Source organism: Siphateles boraxobius, unplaced genomic scaffold, assembly GCF_051911475.1.
Source record: "Siphateles boraxobius isolate OS27281-9 unplaced genomic scaffold, OSU_SipBor_1 56, whole genome shotgun sequence".
Lineage (NCBI taxonomy): Eukaryota > Metazoa > Chordata > Actinopteri > Cypriniformes > Leuciscidae > Siphateles > Siphateles boraxobius.
The window spans coordinates 11,021,996-11,034,278 of record NW_027509182.1 but is presented as its reverse complement, the minus strand read 5'-3'; the positions used below and the strand labels follow the sequence as shown (position 1 = coordinate 11,034,278).

At 37.5% G+C, this 12,283-nt stretch overlaps 1 protein-coding gene across 3 annotated transcripts; it reads left to right on the top strand.

The window, feature by feature from the left end:
- The first annotated feature begins 5,048 nt into the window (after positions 1–5,048).
- mepcea (methylphosphate capping enzyme a) lies at positions 5,049–12,283 on the top strand. 3 transcript variants are annotated; one of them, XM_077206700.1, is made up of 6 exons: positions 5,049–5,449; positions 5,668–5,707; positions 6,842–8,750; positions 9,732–9,950; positions 11,034–11,157; positions 11,238–12,283. In XM_077206700.1, the coding sequence occupies exons 3-6, from the start codon at positions 6,873–6,875 to the stop codon at positions 11,288–11,290; spliced, it is 2,274 nt and encodes a 757-aa protein (XP_077062815.1). In that variant the 5' UTR covers positions 5,049–5,449; positions 5,668–5,707; positions 6,842–6,872; the 3' UTR covers positions 11,291–12,283. The 3 variants fall into 3 exon arrangements, with proteins under 3 accessions (XP_077062815.1, XP_077062813.1, XP_077062814.1); XM_077206698.1 differs by lacking the exon at positions 5,668–5,707; XM_077206699.1 differs by lacking the exon at positions 5,668–5,707 and having other exon boundaries at positions 5,050–5,601.

Here is a 12,283-nt window from a genome sequence, read left to right as displayed (position 1 = left end):
GAGGCAGGGCTCATTTGCATATTCATGGCTCTGTGTATACTAAATGAAGCAAGGATAGAGTTACATTCTAGCTTTAAGGCATGAATACATTTTAAATATGTAATTTTGGTGATCAAAGATGAGTTTTAAGGGATACAAGTATTGACTACAATTGAACCGTACTTCATTTGGCCTTAATGTCCACCTGGACATTAACGGTAAAAAGTTAAAAGTTCGACATCATTTTTATGTGAGTAATTAGCCATACTTTATCAAAATGTATGGATATTGATTAGAATAGTTAATTTTGTTCAGATCAGCCAGAAAAAAAAAACTCTACATCTTTTTTTGAATGTTACTATTCCAAAAAGTTCTGTGAAAATTTTTATTTCTTGGATGATTTTACCAAAGATGTTATTATATAGACTATATTATATAGTCTATTTTGAATTAAAAAAAATGCATCTGTTAATTTGACGATGACTCTTATGATTTTATTTGGTAAATTTCGTATTCATAAAAGTAAAAGAAATAATTATAAACATTGTTTGAAGGTCTTTATGGCTGATTTTCATTTGTATATTGAGTCTCTCCAATGTTGGCTATTAATAAAAAAAAAGTTGAAGTTGAAGTTACTTGAAAATTTAACTTGTAAATGTTCTACTTCTTTCTTTAGGTAGCCTACTAATTACTGGTTTATTTGTTTATTCTCTTCACTTTTATCAAAATTATTATATCTTTTTTCCTGTATTGTAAATCCAATCCTTTATATTCTTGGATGTCTGTTATAGCTAGTTATAAATGTTTTATGTTATACTTATTATGTCTACATAGCCTATACAGGAGGAGCTCAACCAAGTAATGATTGTAGCTCGCACAGCTCCCTCTGTTGGTGAAAAATACACGACTGTTTTGATCAACCAGAAGTCTGATGTAAGTCGGGCTTTTTGCACAGTATTTTGCGTTTTGTTTTGAACGTCCTGTAAAATGCGGACATTTCCAGTGAAACGAGTCCAAAAACCGGGACTTTGACCTCTGGTCTAACATCTAACCCCGAAAAACGAAAAATGGTGCAACAATTTTAACACTCCACCATACTAGATTCATTTTACGCCTCACGTGATATATTACTCATGCATGTTCGTTGCCATATATATGGCAAATGCCAAACGGAAGCGGGCATCCATATTCCCTACCCTTCGAAGTGCAAGAGCCCTGTTGTGTGGACTTTGGAGTGAGCATGGCACTGCAGTTTAAAGGTGCATTGTGTAATATTTGTTGACATAAATGCCATATCATAAACATAACTATGCTATGTCTTCAGTAGTGACTGGACGGTTGATACCGAGCGACTCCAATGCAGTTTTTTTTAAAGCACTATTGTATCACACACTGTAACGATGCTTGTATCGAAAAGACAATACCACGTGATTGATGACGTTTGAAACACATCATGCAGTATCAGAAGGTCCGGACGTGATATTGATACATTTTGTACATTTTGTGATCTACATGATAAAACATTTTATCCCCTATTTTGGAGTTGTCCTCATTCAGTTTGTTTTTGGTCAGATGTCCTTTAAAAATGTGTAGCTAATTTGTTTTTTTCTCTTATGACAAATCTTATCATTATGAATATTAATCTGCTTCTTCTCTTAGCTAAATTTAGTATTCATAAATGTCAATTTGGAGGAAACAAGCCTTAGTTTTTAATTTTAAGAGCAGAAATTCAACAATACTACCTAAACACTATTTGGTTTGAAAAATAAGAAAGCTACTAAATGCGTTTCAATCTGTAAACATTTTCACATTTTTGTTTAACATTTAAGATTGTCTCTGTTTGATTTGGTTACTCATTGTACCCCCTGACTGTAGTTGTAATTCTTAAAAAAAAAATTTTTTTTAAATTAAAAATAAATAAATCAGAAGGTCGGGACAGCTGGCTTGAAATATATTGTCGCGAGTCGCGACCTCATCTGATGCATAAAAAGGGAAATGGTTATGGAGGCATTATTTAAATGATGTAACACTTCTCTATAACATAATTGATATATTTTAAAAACAGAACACGCAAAATACTTTTTAAATTACAATTAGGCTACTATAATTATGATCACATAGGCTACTTGAATATTTATATTATTGATTATAATGTGAGTCCGTTGACCAGGCTACACATCACACGAGATGTGGTCTTATTGGCACAAATTAATTCTTCCGAAGACTTCCGAAGCTTTGTTTAGTCACATGCTTTTTCTGCTCTGCGGTGATTTGTTAGATATGGTGGAGAAAACAACTCTGACCACCAGATATCACTAATGCGCATTGTGTTAAAAGCTTCGAGTAATGAACATTTTTTTGGCACAATTTGATGAAAGCCTCAAATGCTTCAGAAAGCCTCGGTTTCCCATCAGTAATTTACACACTGCACCTTTAACGTTTGACATTCGTTAGACATTCGGTTTTATACTTTGTAGTTGAAATGAATTTAAATGCGTTCAGCTCTGTATAAAAAATACCAAATTAATAATCTGAGACTTGCACTTTAAAACCCATTTTTAAAAGTTTGCGTTTTCAGCCACCCAATATGTCATTGTCGTTTAAACGAACGGCCAAAACGCATAAAAAGTTTTACGTTTTTAGTTGAAAATGGTGTATAGCCCCTGAGGGGCTGTTTACACGACACCGTTTTCAACTAAAAAATAAAAACTTTTTATGTGTCATTTTACACGACAACAGCGTTTTGGGTGTCTGAAAATGCAAACTTTTGAAAACGGATTTCAAATTGCAAGTTTTTGAAAACGGTCTCTTGTGTAAACAACAAAAACCTGAATCTCTGAAAACGATGATGTCATGCACAAATGCCTAAGTGTTCAGTCTATAGTGTTTCAACGCCATCTAATGGCCTGGCAGCAGAATACAGCGTTTGTAGTCCTTTCCATGGCTATCGTTTTGACAATGGTGACATTTCTACGTCGAAAACTCATAAGGAAAAACTTATGCACAGTTTTAAGCACATTGTTGTCGTGTAAACGAGTCTGCAGTCAGTCATCGCTTGTCAATGTCAAAATATTTGAGATGACCAACCAATCACAACAAAGTAGCTGCTGAGCGCGAATTATGGTGCGTTCACGTGCTATGGTAATTATAAATACCAAAAGCCGATGTGGAAAATGCACATGAAAACCCCCTCATGTGGTATTTTCCACTGGGCAGCTCGTAGAATATTTTGATGCACGAGTTGCCGAGATGAGATAACCTTTGACCTTTACAAAATGGCGGAGAGCAACGCGAGAGTGTGATTGGTAAAAACATGTACTATTCATGATCTAGAAAATATACAGCATATTATTTACCGTTTGAGTTTTGATAAATCATCTTCTTGCTGTAGCAGATGACTTAAGCAATCTAAAATAGTTTTAGCTAAATAACAGGTCTGGATCTCCATCTTTTTACCACATTACGACAACAAAAGCACTTGAACGCAACAATACCAGTTCACAAGTGGAAAATATCATATTTTCCATAGCACGTGAACGCACCATTAGCTTAACCCTTCAGTTTTTAACGGTCATAAAGTGCAAGATAAGATGTAAGCAACTAAACTAAACATACAAATATTTGATAGCTGTTGAAATAAAAAAATAAAAAATCAGGCAAACTAATAAACGTTTGTCTAATTTTGCCATTTTGAATTGAAATATAGGCCTATAATTTACGTACCATTCATGTAATGTAATAATTATAGTCGGGCTAACTGTCAATGTCAGGGGACAAGAAACATTAACGAAGCAGTTTCTCATCACTGGGAATCGCACAAGATTAACAATGATTTGAATGTGCATATTTGTGAATGAATTTAATAAACTTAGATACCTAGATTTCTTGGTAGCCTTAAATTAACTTAATATCTAAGAAAATTATTCATAAAACATATATCAGTTGACCCCTAATGTTTACTAAAAATAAAAATGAAAAGACTAATCAATCAAAGCTCAGGAGTGGAAGAGATGGGGCAAGATATAAACTAAGAGTTAAAGATGGAGAAGATGGAGAGAGCAGAGATTGACAAATAATCTACTGCCCTCTAACAGGTTTTAAAGCTTTGTTTACCAATTTTTTTGGCCTTCAAACGTCTTTAAATGCACATAGGCCTATGTATATAAGAGAAATAAAAAATGTATCTGGGGGCCCCTGAACCCCCTTCAAATTTGGGACCTCTGCGATTATAAAACCATATGGCCCTGCCCCTGACTTCTTAAAGACATATACTTGACAGTCATATGTCCAAGTTCATTCATAATTTTCATTAATACAGGGCAAACTGTCTGTGAACTCTGACGTGAGTTGTTAAAACAGTTATAGGAGTGTTTTTTTATGTATTGCACTTATATCTTTGCCTTTGAATAATACGCAAATGTGCACGAGTAGGGGTGTGCTACCAGGACTACAAATCCTGAGGACTACAAATCCCAGTGGCTTCATCGGTATGCCATGCACAGCAACCACACACGGGGGCGGGAACCAAATGCTTCTGCTTGTAACTTAAAATAGCAAGCAAGCTCGGAAGTAAATGCTATATAAATAATCAGTCATCAGTTGGAGAATGTGCATTTTAGGATACTGTCTGTCAAAATGTCGTTTACTTGCATGTTGGATCTTTTTTTTACAGTCTATGGTTGGATAGAAAAGCTACGGGGCGTCTTGTTGCTTGCCTGTGAGGAATTGTGCAGAGTGTAAATGAGTAAACAACAGCCAAAAACACATACGAACAAAACCACCGTCTTATTGTAATGGAATAAAGTGAAACATGCGTCACATACGAGCAGTTTAACGAGGTCGCTGTACAATTCATGATGTCCGTTTAATAAAGTTGACTTTTATGCGCAGGCACATACGTAGGTACCTATAAAGAATAATCTAGGCTAATCCCGCCCCTCTTCATTCAATGATTGGACAGTGAAACGAAGCGTTCCGGAAAATCGGTGTGCTATTGGCTGCTTTAGCTGCATATTCGCGACGTCATCAGGCGTTCGAAATATATAAAGCACCGAAAGCCCCATTCCTCTCAGTGTGATTCTGCAGCTCTTTAGTTAGTTCATCGGAGTGATTTAGCCGAACAGTTTGGGTTCAGAAAACTATCATTGTGATCATATCTCCACACAGCTTTGCTGATATTCTAAAATGGGGTTCGTTCGTAAATAAGCTTTATTTTTAAGGGCTGTGTCCTCTAAACGTATTGTTTTGAATCTGAATCTGACGTCAGCGGACAGCTGTGTGTATTAATGCACTGGTGTTTTCAGTGCGGGATGTGCAAGGACAGCTGTCGCTAACACTGACCAAGCTGTTGTGGGTTTTTCTTTCGTCCGCTGGAGAGGGAGGCAGGCATTGGGCTGTGTACCTTTAAGAGAGGGCGGAGAGAGTTAGAGCCCCGGGGCTGTGTGCTGAACACAGTACTGATCCTGTTTAGGTATCTTTTCCTTTTTTCTCTTCTGTTTTTTCGTGTTGATTTTACTGTGCTATGTATTATTCATAAATGACGCTTGGAGGCGGAGTTTAGATGCAGTATTAGTAATAACAGCAGTGTCGAGACGAGAGGAGGCGAACTCGCTGACACTGAAGGTGGGTGGACGTTTTCCCAACGTTGACCTAACTTGAACATTTACTTTCTTTATGCACACTTGACAGATGTCAGGAGCTGGCATCAGTTTAACAGGTGTTTCGTCAGGTAACGTTAAGCTTTATGCGTATTTTATGCAAAAAAAAAAAAAAATAGTCTTTAGTTTTTGTAATTTTAAATATGAATGTGTGAAGGATTCTTCTATTTAACTTTTATTATAATAACCCATGAGCCTGTTCTTAAGGTTCCTTATCATAACTTTACATGTGTTGAAATAACGTTGCTACTGAATAGTTAAAGGAATGCTTTGGGAGTTTTGAAATCCTGATCATTATTTTTTTTAATCTTATTGGGAATCAGAAACTCTTAAAATATATATTTTTTGAGTTATTTTGGAATTCTAAAAGAGATTTATTTATTAGGATTAGTGGTTGACCTATTGTGTTTTCTATATGTGCTTTTTGATATACAAATAAAATTACATGATAGAAAATAGATATAAACATAAATGCAATATTTGGATGACTGCTTAATTTGCCCAACATCAACAAACCAAAATCATTAAAGGGATAATTCACCCAAAAACGAAAATTCTGTCATTAATTCCTCACCCTCATGTCGTTCCAAATCCTTAAGACTTTTGTTCTTTTTCAGAAAACAAATGAAGATATTTTTGATGTAATCCGAGAGCTTTCTCTTCCTCCATTGACATCTACGCCAACTACCACTTTGATGATTTAAAACGTTCATAAAGAGATCATAAAACTAATCCATATGAATTGAGTGGTTAGTCAATTTTCTGAAGAGACACGATCGCTTTATATGATGAACAGGTTGAATTTAGGCTTTTATTCTGATATAAACATTTATCAACTCGCGCATCAGTTGTGTTAAACTGAAGCTCAAGCATGTTCGCTTGATTACACAGCACTTTTGAGCTTCTGTTTATGTTCACTGATCAATGTTTATTTGCGAGTATATGTATAATTTTTGGGTGAACTAACCCTTTAAAGAAATTGGACCTGCACTAGACAGAATTTCAGTAAATCTGCCAATTGCACAAAATAGGCAAATACAGGACTATACATCGTCTGGCTGAATTATTAAACTCTCACTTATAAGAATCCTTTAGGATTGGATAGCCAAATAGCGAAATTCTTTTGAGTATGTATGGTAGTCATTTTTTTAATTCTTGCATGTGCACATGGATTTGTGGATGATTGCTTTGTGCTTTCATTTCAGATCCATGTCTCCTCCAGCTTCAGCCTAAAAAATGATAGAGATGTCATTTGACAAAGGAACTGTTTTATCCTGTGAGGGGCAAACAGACCCCACTTCCCAACTGCACTCAGAACTTACAAGAAATATTACCAGCATTGACGATCTCCATCCATCCGACAAGACCACAGTTATAAACCTCAGCAAAGAGGGTGGTGAAGAGGCAGGAAGTGATGCTTTAGTGGAGCACCGAGAGAAACCCAATTCCACAGATAACAATGCTGTGAGTGACAGTGGGGATGTTGGGGTCGAATCGTCTACACAAACCCAAAATGGCACCCAGCAGCCCAAACCTCAACAACAGAAAGTCAATAAGCGACGCAACACTATGAGTTCTGGATTCAAACACCCTGGTTATGGCAAACGACGACGGCGTGCCAACTCAGAGAGCGAGTCAGTCCTGCCTACCAATTTCCTGCTGGGCGGGAACATTTTTGACCCACTCAACCTTAACAGTCTTCTGGATGAAGAGGTGAACCGGGCTCTTAATGCAGAGACACCCAAGTCCTCTCCATTGCCTGCCAAAAACCGAGACCCTGTAGAGATCCTGATACCCAGAGATATCACAGACCCCCTCAATCTCAATTGCCTCAGTGCAGGAGATAGAAGTAATTTGACGTCTCCCTTAAAATGCAGCGGAGGCAGGCGAAGACATCGAAACAAGCACCATGGAGCAAGCACTGGAGGATGTGGGAAAGGTTTTGGTGAAGGCGTCACACAGATCGATTTACTCGAGTCTAACGGCAGTGCAACGGCACAAGATGATGGAAAAACAACGCTCTCTTTGACACATCTGCACTCGGGGGTTCAACAAAGTTGTTCAAGCGTGGTTCCTGAGGAACAAACGTTATCGGACTCAACTCTTGAGGCTCAGTGTTCAGATAAGCCCAGTTTAACCACAAATGGCGGTGAGGTGAAGGAGAAAGCCATTGACACCTCAACTACACCTCCATCTACAAACCCCACCAATGCTCTATCAAACAGGCAGCGCAAACGCAGGCGTGCCGGCGGCAGATTGGAGAACGCAGACAGTGCAAATGAGGTGAAAAGTTGGGGTCAGACTCAGAGATCCGGAAGGCCTTCTCAGGCTTTTCACACCCCAGGAACGGGCTCTCATACCGGAGCAGCAGAAAAACCACAGCAAAATCCGAACCATTGGAGGCCACAGTACAACAACAACAACCAGCCAAAAAAGAGGTTTCAGTTCGGCAACTATAATAAATACTATGGTTATCGGAACCCAGGACTGAGCGAGGATCCTCGTATGCGTGTTTTTAATCCCGAGTGGTTCCAAGGGAAGGCTGTGTTAGATCTGGGCTGCAACACCGGTCACATGACGCTGTCCATCGCCAAAAATTGGCGTCCGGCACGGATTGTGGGCCTGGATATCGATGGAGCATTGATACACGCTGCTCGGCAGAATATACGGCACTATCTCTCTGAGGTCCACACGCAGCAGGCCCGACGTTCTGGGGGAAATATGGAGGGGGATCGAGGGGAAGGGAGGGAGAGGATGGAAGAGGATTCGGTGGAAGAAAAGAGTCAGGGGAAGGACACAGACAAAGAGAGTTTTGCTGTGAAAGAGGATGGGGATGGGAAAAAAACAAAGCATGCGGATAAAGTGAATAAATGCTTGGTCGGGGAAGGAATGGAAGTTGATCGAGAAGAGAAGGGCAGATCCACAGAGGCTGATCAGCAAGGAAGGAGTGGGAAAATGGAAGATGGAGCATTGGTAAGTCTCCCTGATGGGAAGCATTCATTCCCTATCTCGCTCCGGATCTCAAGAGGACCCATAGCTGGCCCCCCTTTGCCTGAGACAAACACAAACAACCTCACTCCTGGAGATTTCCCTGCTAATGTGACCTTTGTCAAGGTAAGACTGAAAAACTTAATTTCTGTTTTTGCTGATTTTCATTTGAGTTAGAATTCATGTTTACTTGACTGGTAAGTTTTTCTCTAAAGCTCCTTTTATAAATGCTGTATCAAGTATGTTTGCTGTATCAAGTATGTTTGATGTCTCCTTCAATTTACACAGTGTAAAATTGAATCAAAATTGAGCTGAATAATGACACTATTGTCCTCATAATTGAGGAATTTTGCATTATTAACGCTGTTATTTCCCAGTTTATCACTATCAAGCTGCTTTGAAACAATCTGTACTGTATAAAGTTCCATATAAATAAATTTTTACTTAAAATTATATGTTGATACATTATACATGCACTCTTCACCTAGAACGCATTTAAACACAATGGCATAGACTGGACTTAGCAGCAGTAAATGGTACTAGTTGAGTAGTGAAAGTGCAGTGTATGCAATGCATGTTATGCAGTTTATGACAGATGCATGCAATCCTGTCATTCATTTAGCTGTTTACCTGAATTTCATAACGCCTCCTGTTTAAAGCACGCAATTGTGTCAAGAATTTATTTTAATCGTTCAAGCTCAAGTGCTGTAGACACACGTGAACTAGTTGTTTAGCATATCTAAAGATAATCTGGCATCTGATCATCTAGGTCTTTGGTCTGTCGCCAGGTTCTGCTTGGCTGTGTGTATTTGCTTATGCATTACTCATCCCAAGTACATAAAGCCTTTACCTTGTTAAAAAACAAAAACTTGTAGACTTACAATGATGGAGTGACCCGAGCCACATCTAGAGATGAGAGAGTGTCATAGAGATTTGGAGTTGAAAATCCCTCAGAACAACTTACTGACCAAAATAATTTTCAAGGGAAGGAAATAGGTGTGACACATTAACTTTTAAAATGTGGATGTTTGTATTAAAATACTACTGTTTGGCATGCAGCACCTGTCTATCTTGTTTCATAATACACTGTCTGTCTAACCTACACAGGGGAACTATGTGCTGGAGAGTGATATGTTGGTGAAGATACAAAAGGAGGAGTATGATGTGATTTTATGTTTGAGTGTGACAAAATGGGTCCACTTGAACTGGGGTGATGCTGGACTCAAGCGGCTCTTCCACAGGATATACAATCACTTGCGGCCGGGAGGACTCTTCATTATGGAGCCTCAACCCTGGAGCTCCTACAGCAAGAGAAAGAAGCTCACTGTAAGACCCCTTTTTTGTCAAAACGTCACGTTTTTCAAAACCTGCTGTTTTCAAATGTGTGTCCCATGACCACCTGTGATCAGATTTTGTTTAGAGGAATGATCTGTGATGCATTTAAACTGCAATTACAGTTGCATAAATAATGTTTTAACATTTTAAAATATGATGTTTTGAATATAGAAAAATAAAACAATAGGGAAAAAATAAAACTTGCCAGTTGGTGTCTTAATGAGTCACTATATCATTCACTCAACAGATTCGTTCAAAACGGCTAATCATTTCATTTATGAATTGGTCATTGAATCATTCACTCAACTGATTAATTTAAAAATGCCTATTTATTCAGCATCAACACCTCACTGTGTTTGCTCACTCAGAGACATGCAACGGTTCTCCTGTGGGTTTGTTTTGAGCTGATTTCATTGTGAATTGAGCAAAAACTAGCAATATCTGTATAGTATTAACTTGTTTGTTGATCAGTATCACATTTGCAATCGTGCTGATATTCAGGAGAAACGTCTCTTGCTTTTATGATACTCCTTAACTATAATGTCTGTTAAAAAGTGGCACTTTTTTGCCATTTTATCTTGAATTTTGGGGTATTTTAATGGACCAAAACATTTTAAACTTGACCTTGGAACAGACAAAAATAGTATTTGATGATCTGAGAGGCCGAGAGAACATCGGATATGGAATGTGGTGCCAAGTAATCTAAACTCTTAAAGGGGTAGTTCACCCAAAAATGAAAATTGTCCTTACTTACTCACGTCAAGTTGTTCCAAACCTGTATGAGTTTCTGTCTTCGGTTGTAATTTAGTAGGTTGCGAAGTAAATTGACCTCAAAACGTTGTTTTTATGAAACAAATGCAACAACAATATAAGACACCAGTGTTCAGTATTGTTGATTGTAGGTTAATGGGTTTTAAGAAAAGTTGAAAATAATACAGAATTCAACTGACATGTTTTGAACATGACTTATGCAATTTAAAGATGAAATGGTCATTTTTAGAAATGTAATTTTAGGACATCTTAAAGTTGGGCACATGTTTGTGTTTAGTCAAATTGTTGTTCGTTTTTTCTCAGGAGGACATCTGTAAGAATTACCATGGCATCCGGTTAAAACCGGACCACTTCACCTCCTTCTTGACTGCTGATGTCGGCTTCTCCAGTTATGAGCTCATCGGAACTCCACAAAATTACTCTAGAGGTCAGAGCTTTGAAATGCCTTGCAATTCCTACCTATGTTATTGTGCTGTATATGTTAATATTTATTTTCTTTCCCGTTAGGTTTTCAGAGACCAATCTACCTTTTTCACAAAGGACCCTCGCCTCAAAAGTGACACCACCAGTTTGACCGCCAACTTTGACTTTGAAATCCACAAATTTGAAAATTTTGAAAACAACCAGCATTTGAAATCAATGGAACTTTAAGCATTTTCTTTGACATTGAGATGAGACTTTCAATATTTTGAACTCTTAAATGGAATCTCATTGGTGCTGAATAAGTTTTTATTTTCTCCTTCCAAAAACAAAGGAAAATCCCCCCCACATATCAGTTTTTCCCTATTCAAACAAGATGATCTCTCATAAAGGATGACGGTCATGCGAAGAAGCACAAAGTTCAATTCAATTAAATCAAATCCCAAGTAAATCCTGTTAAACGCCATTTGTTTTTCGTTTCAAATTAAATTCCCAAAAGTGTAAAATCTTGAGCAACCCCTACACACAACTGGCAAAAGACCATCTAAGAATTAAAATGTTTGGTGGTTAAGTTAGCAAATTTTCAGTTTTCAGATTTTTGCTCTTTTGTTGTTGCTGTCATGTATCCTACTTAATATTTCCTTTTAGTTTCGCACAAAACATGGTTATTACCATAGGAAGCTTTTGACATCTGTCTCCCATCAGCTGTTTTACAGACAGACATGGCCGCCACTTCTAGTAACTAAAGCCAATAGCTCAATTTTATAACAAGATCATATTTCGTCCTTGAAAGTTTTGAAGCTGCAGGTTAGCCGATTTGCTATGAGAAAGTGTTTACTGATCCAATGTCTCTAATAAAAAGTTCTGTTCTGATTCTCCAACTGTTAAAAGTTTAACAAACTGATGTACATTTTGTAAATTGTTTGTCCAGAGTTCTTGTCTCCATTGAGGTAACCTTGTTGTTATTGGTTTTATTCATATTTAAAAGTTTGCACTAAAACGAGAGAACAAATTTGTCTCCCACATTTGTATTTTGATGTGCAAATGTAAAGTTGGTGTATCTCTGAAAAGGGTCCTTTTAATTCAAAGGACTCGACGAAATTGAAAAATAAACTACAAAATAACATTTGTAA

Excerpts from the sequence above, each read along its gene's own strand:
- mepcea (XM_077206698.1), top strand. The coding sequence starts at position 6,873 with ATGATAGAGATGTCATTTGACAAAGGAACTGTTTTATCCTGTGAGGGG. Across the intron at positions 9,951-11,033 it reads GCAAGAGAAAGAAGCTCACT|GAGGACATCTGTAAGAATTA; the intron begins GTAAGACCCCTT and ends GTTTTTTCTCAG. Across the intron at positions 11,158-11,237 it reads TCCACAAAATTACTCTAGAG|GTTTTCAGAGACCAATCTAC; the intron begins GTCAGAGCTTTG and ends CTTTCCCGTTAG.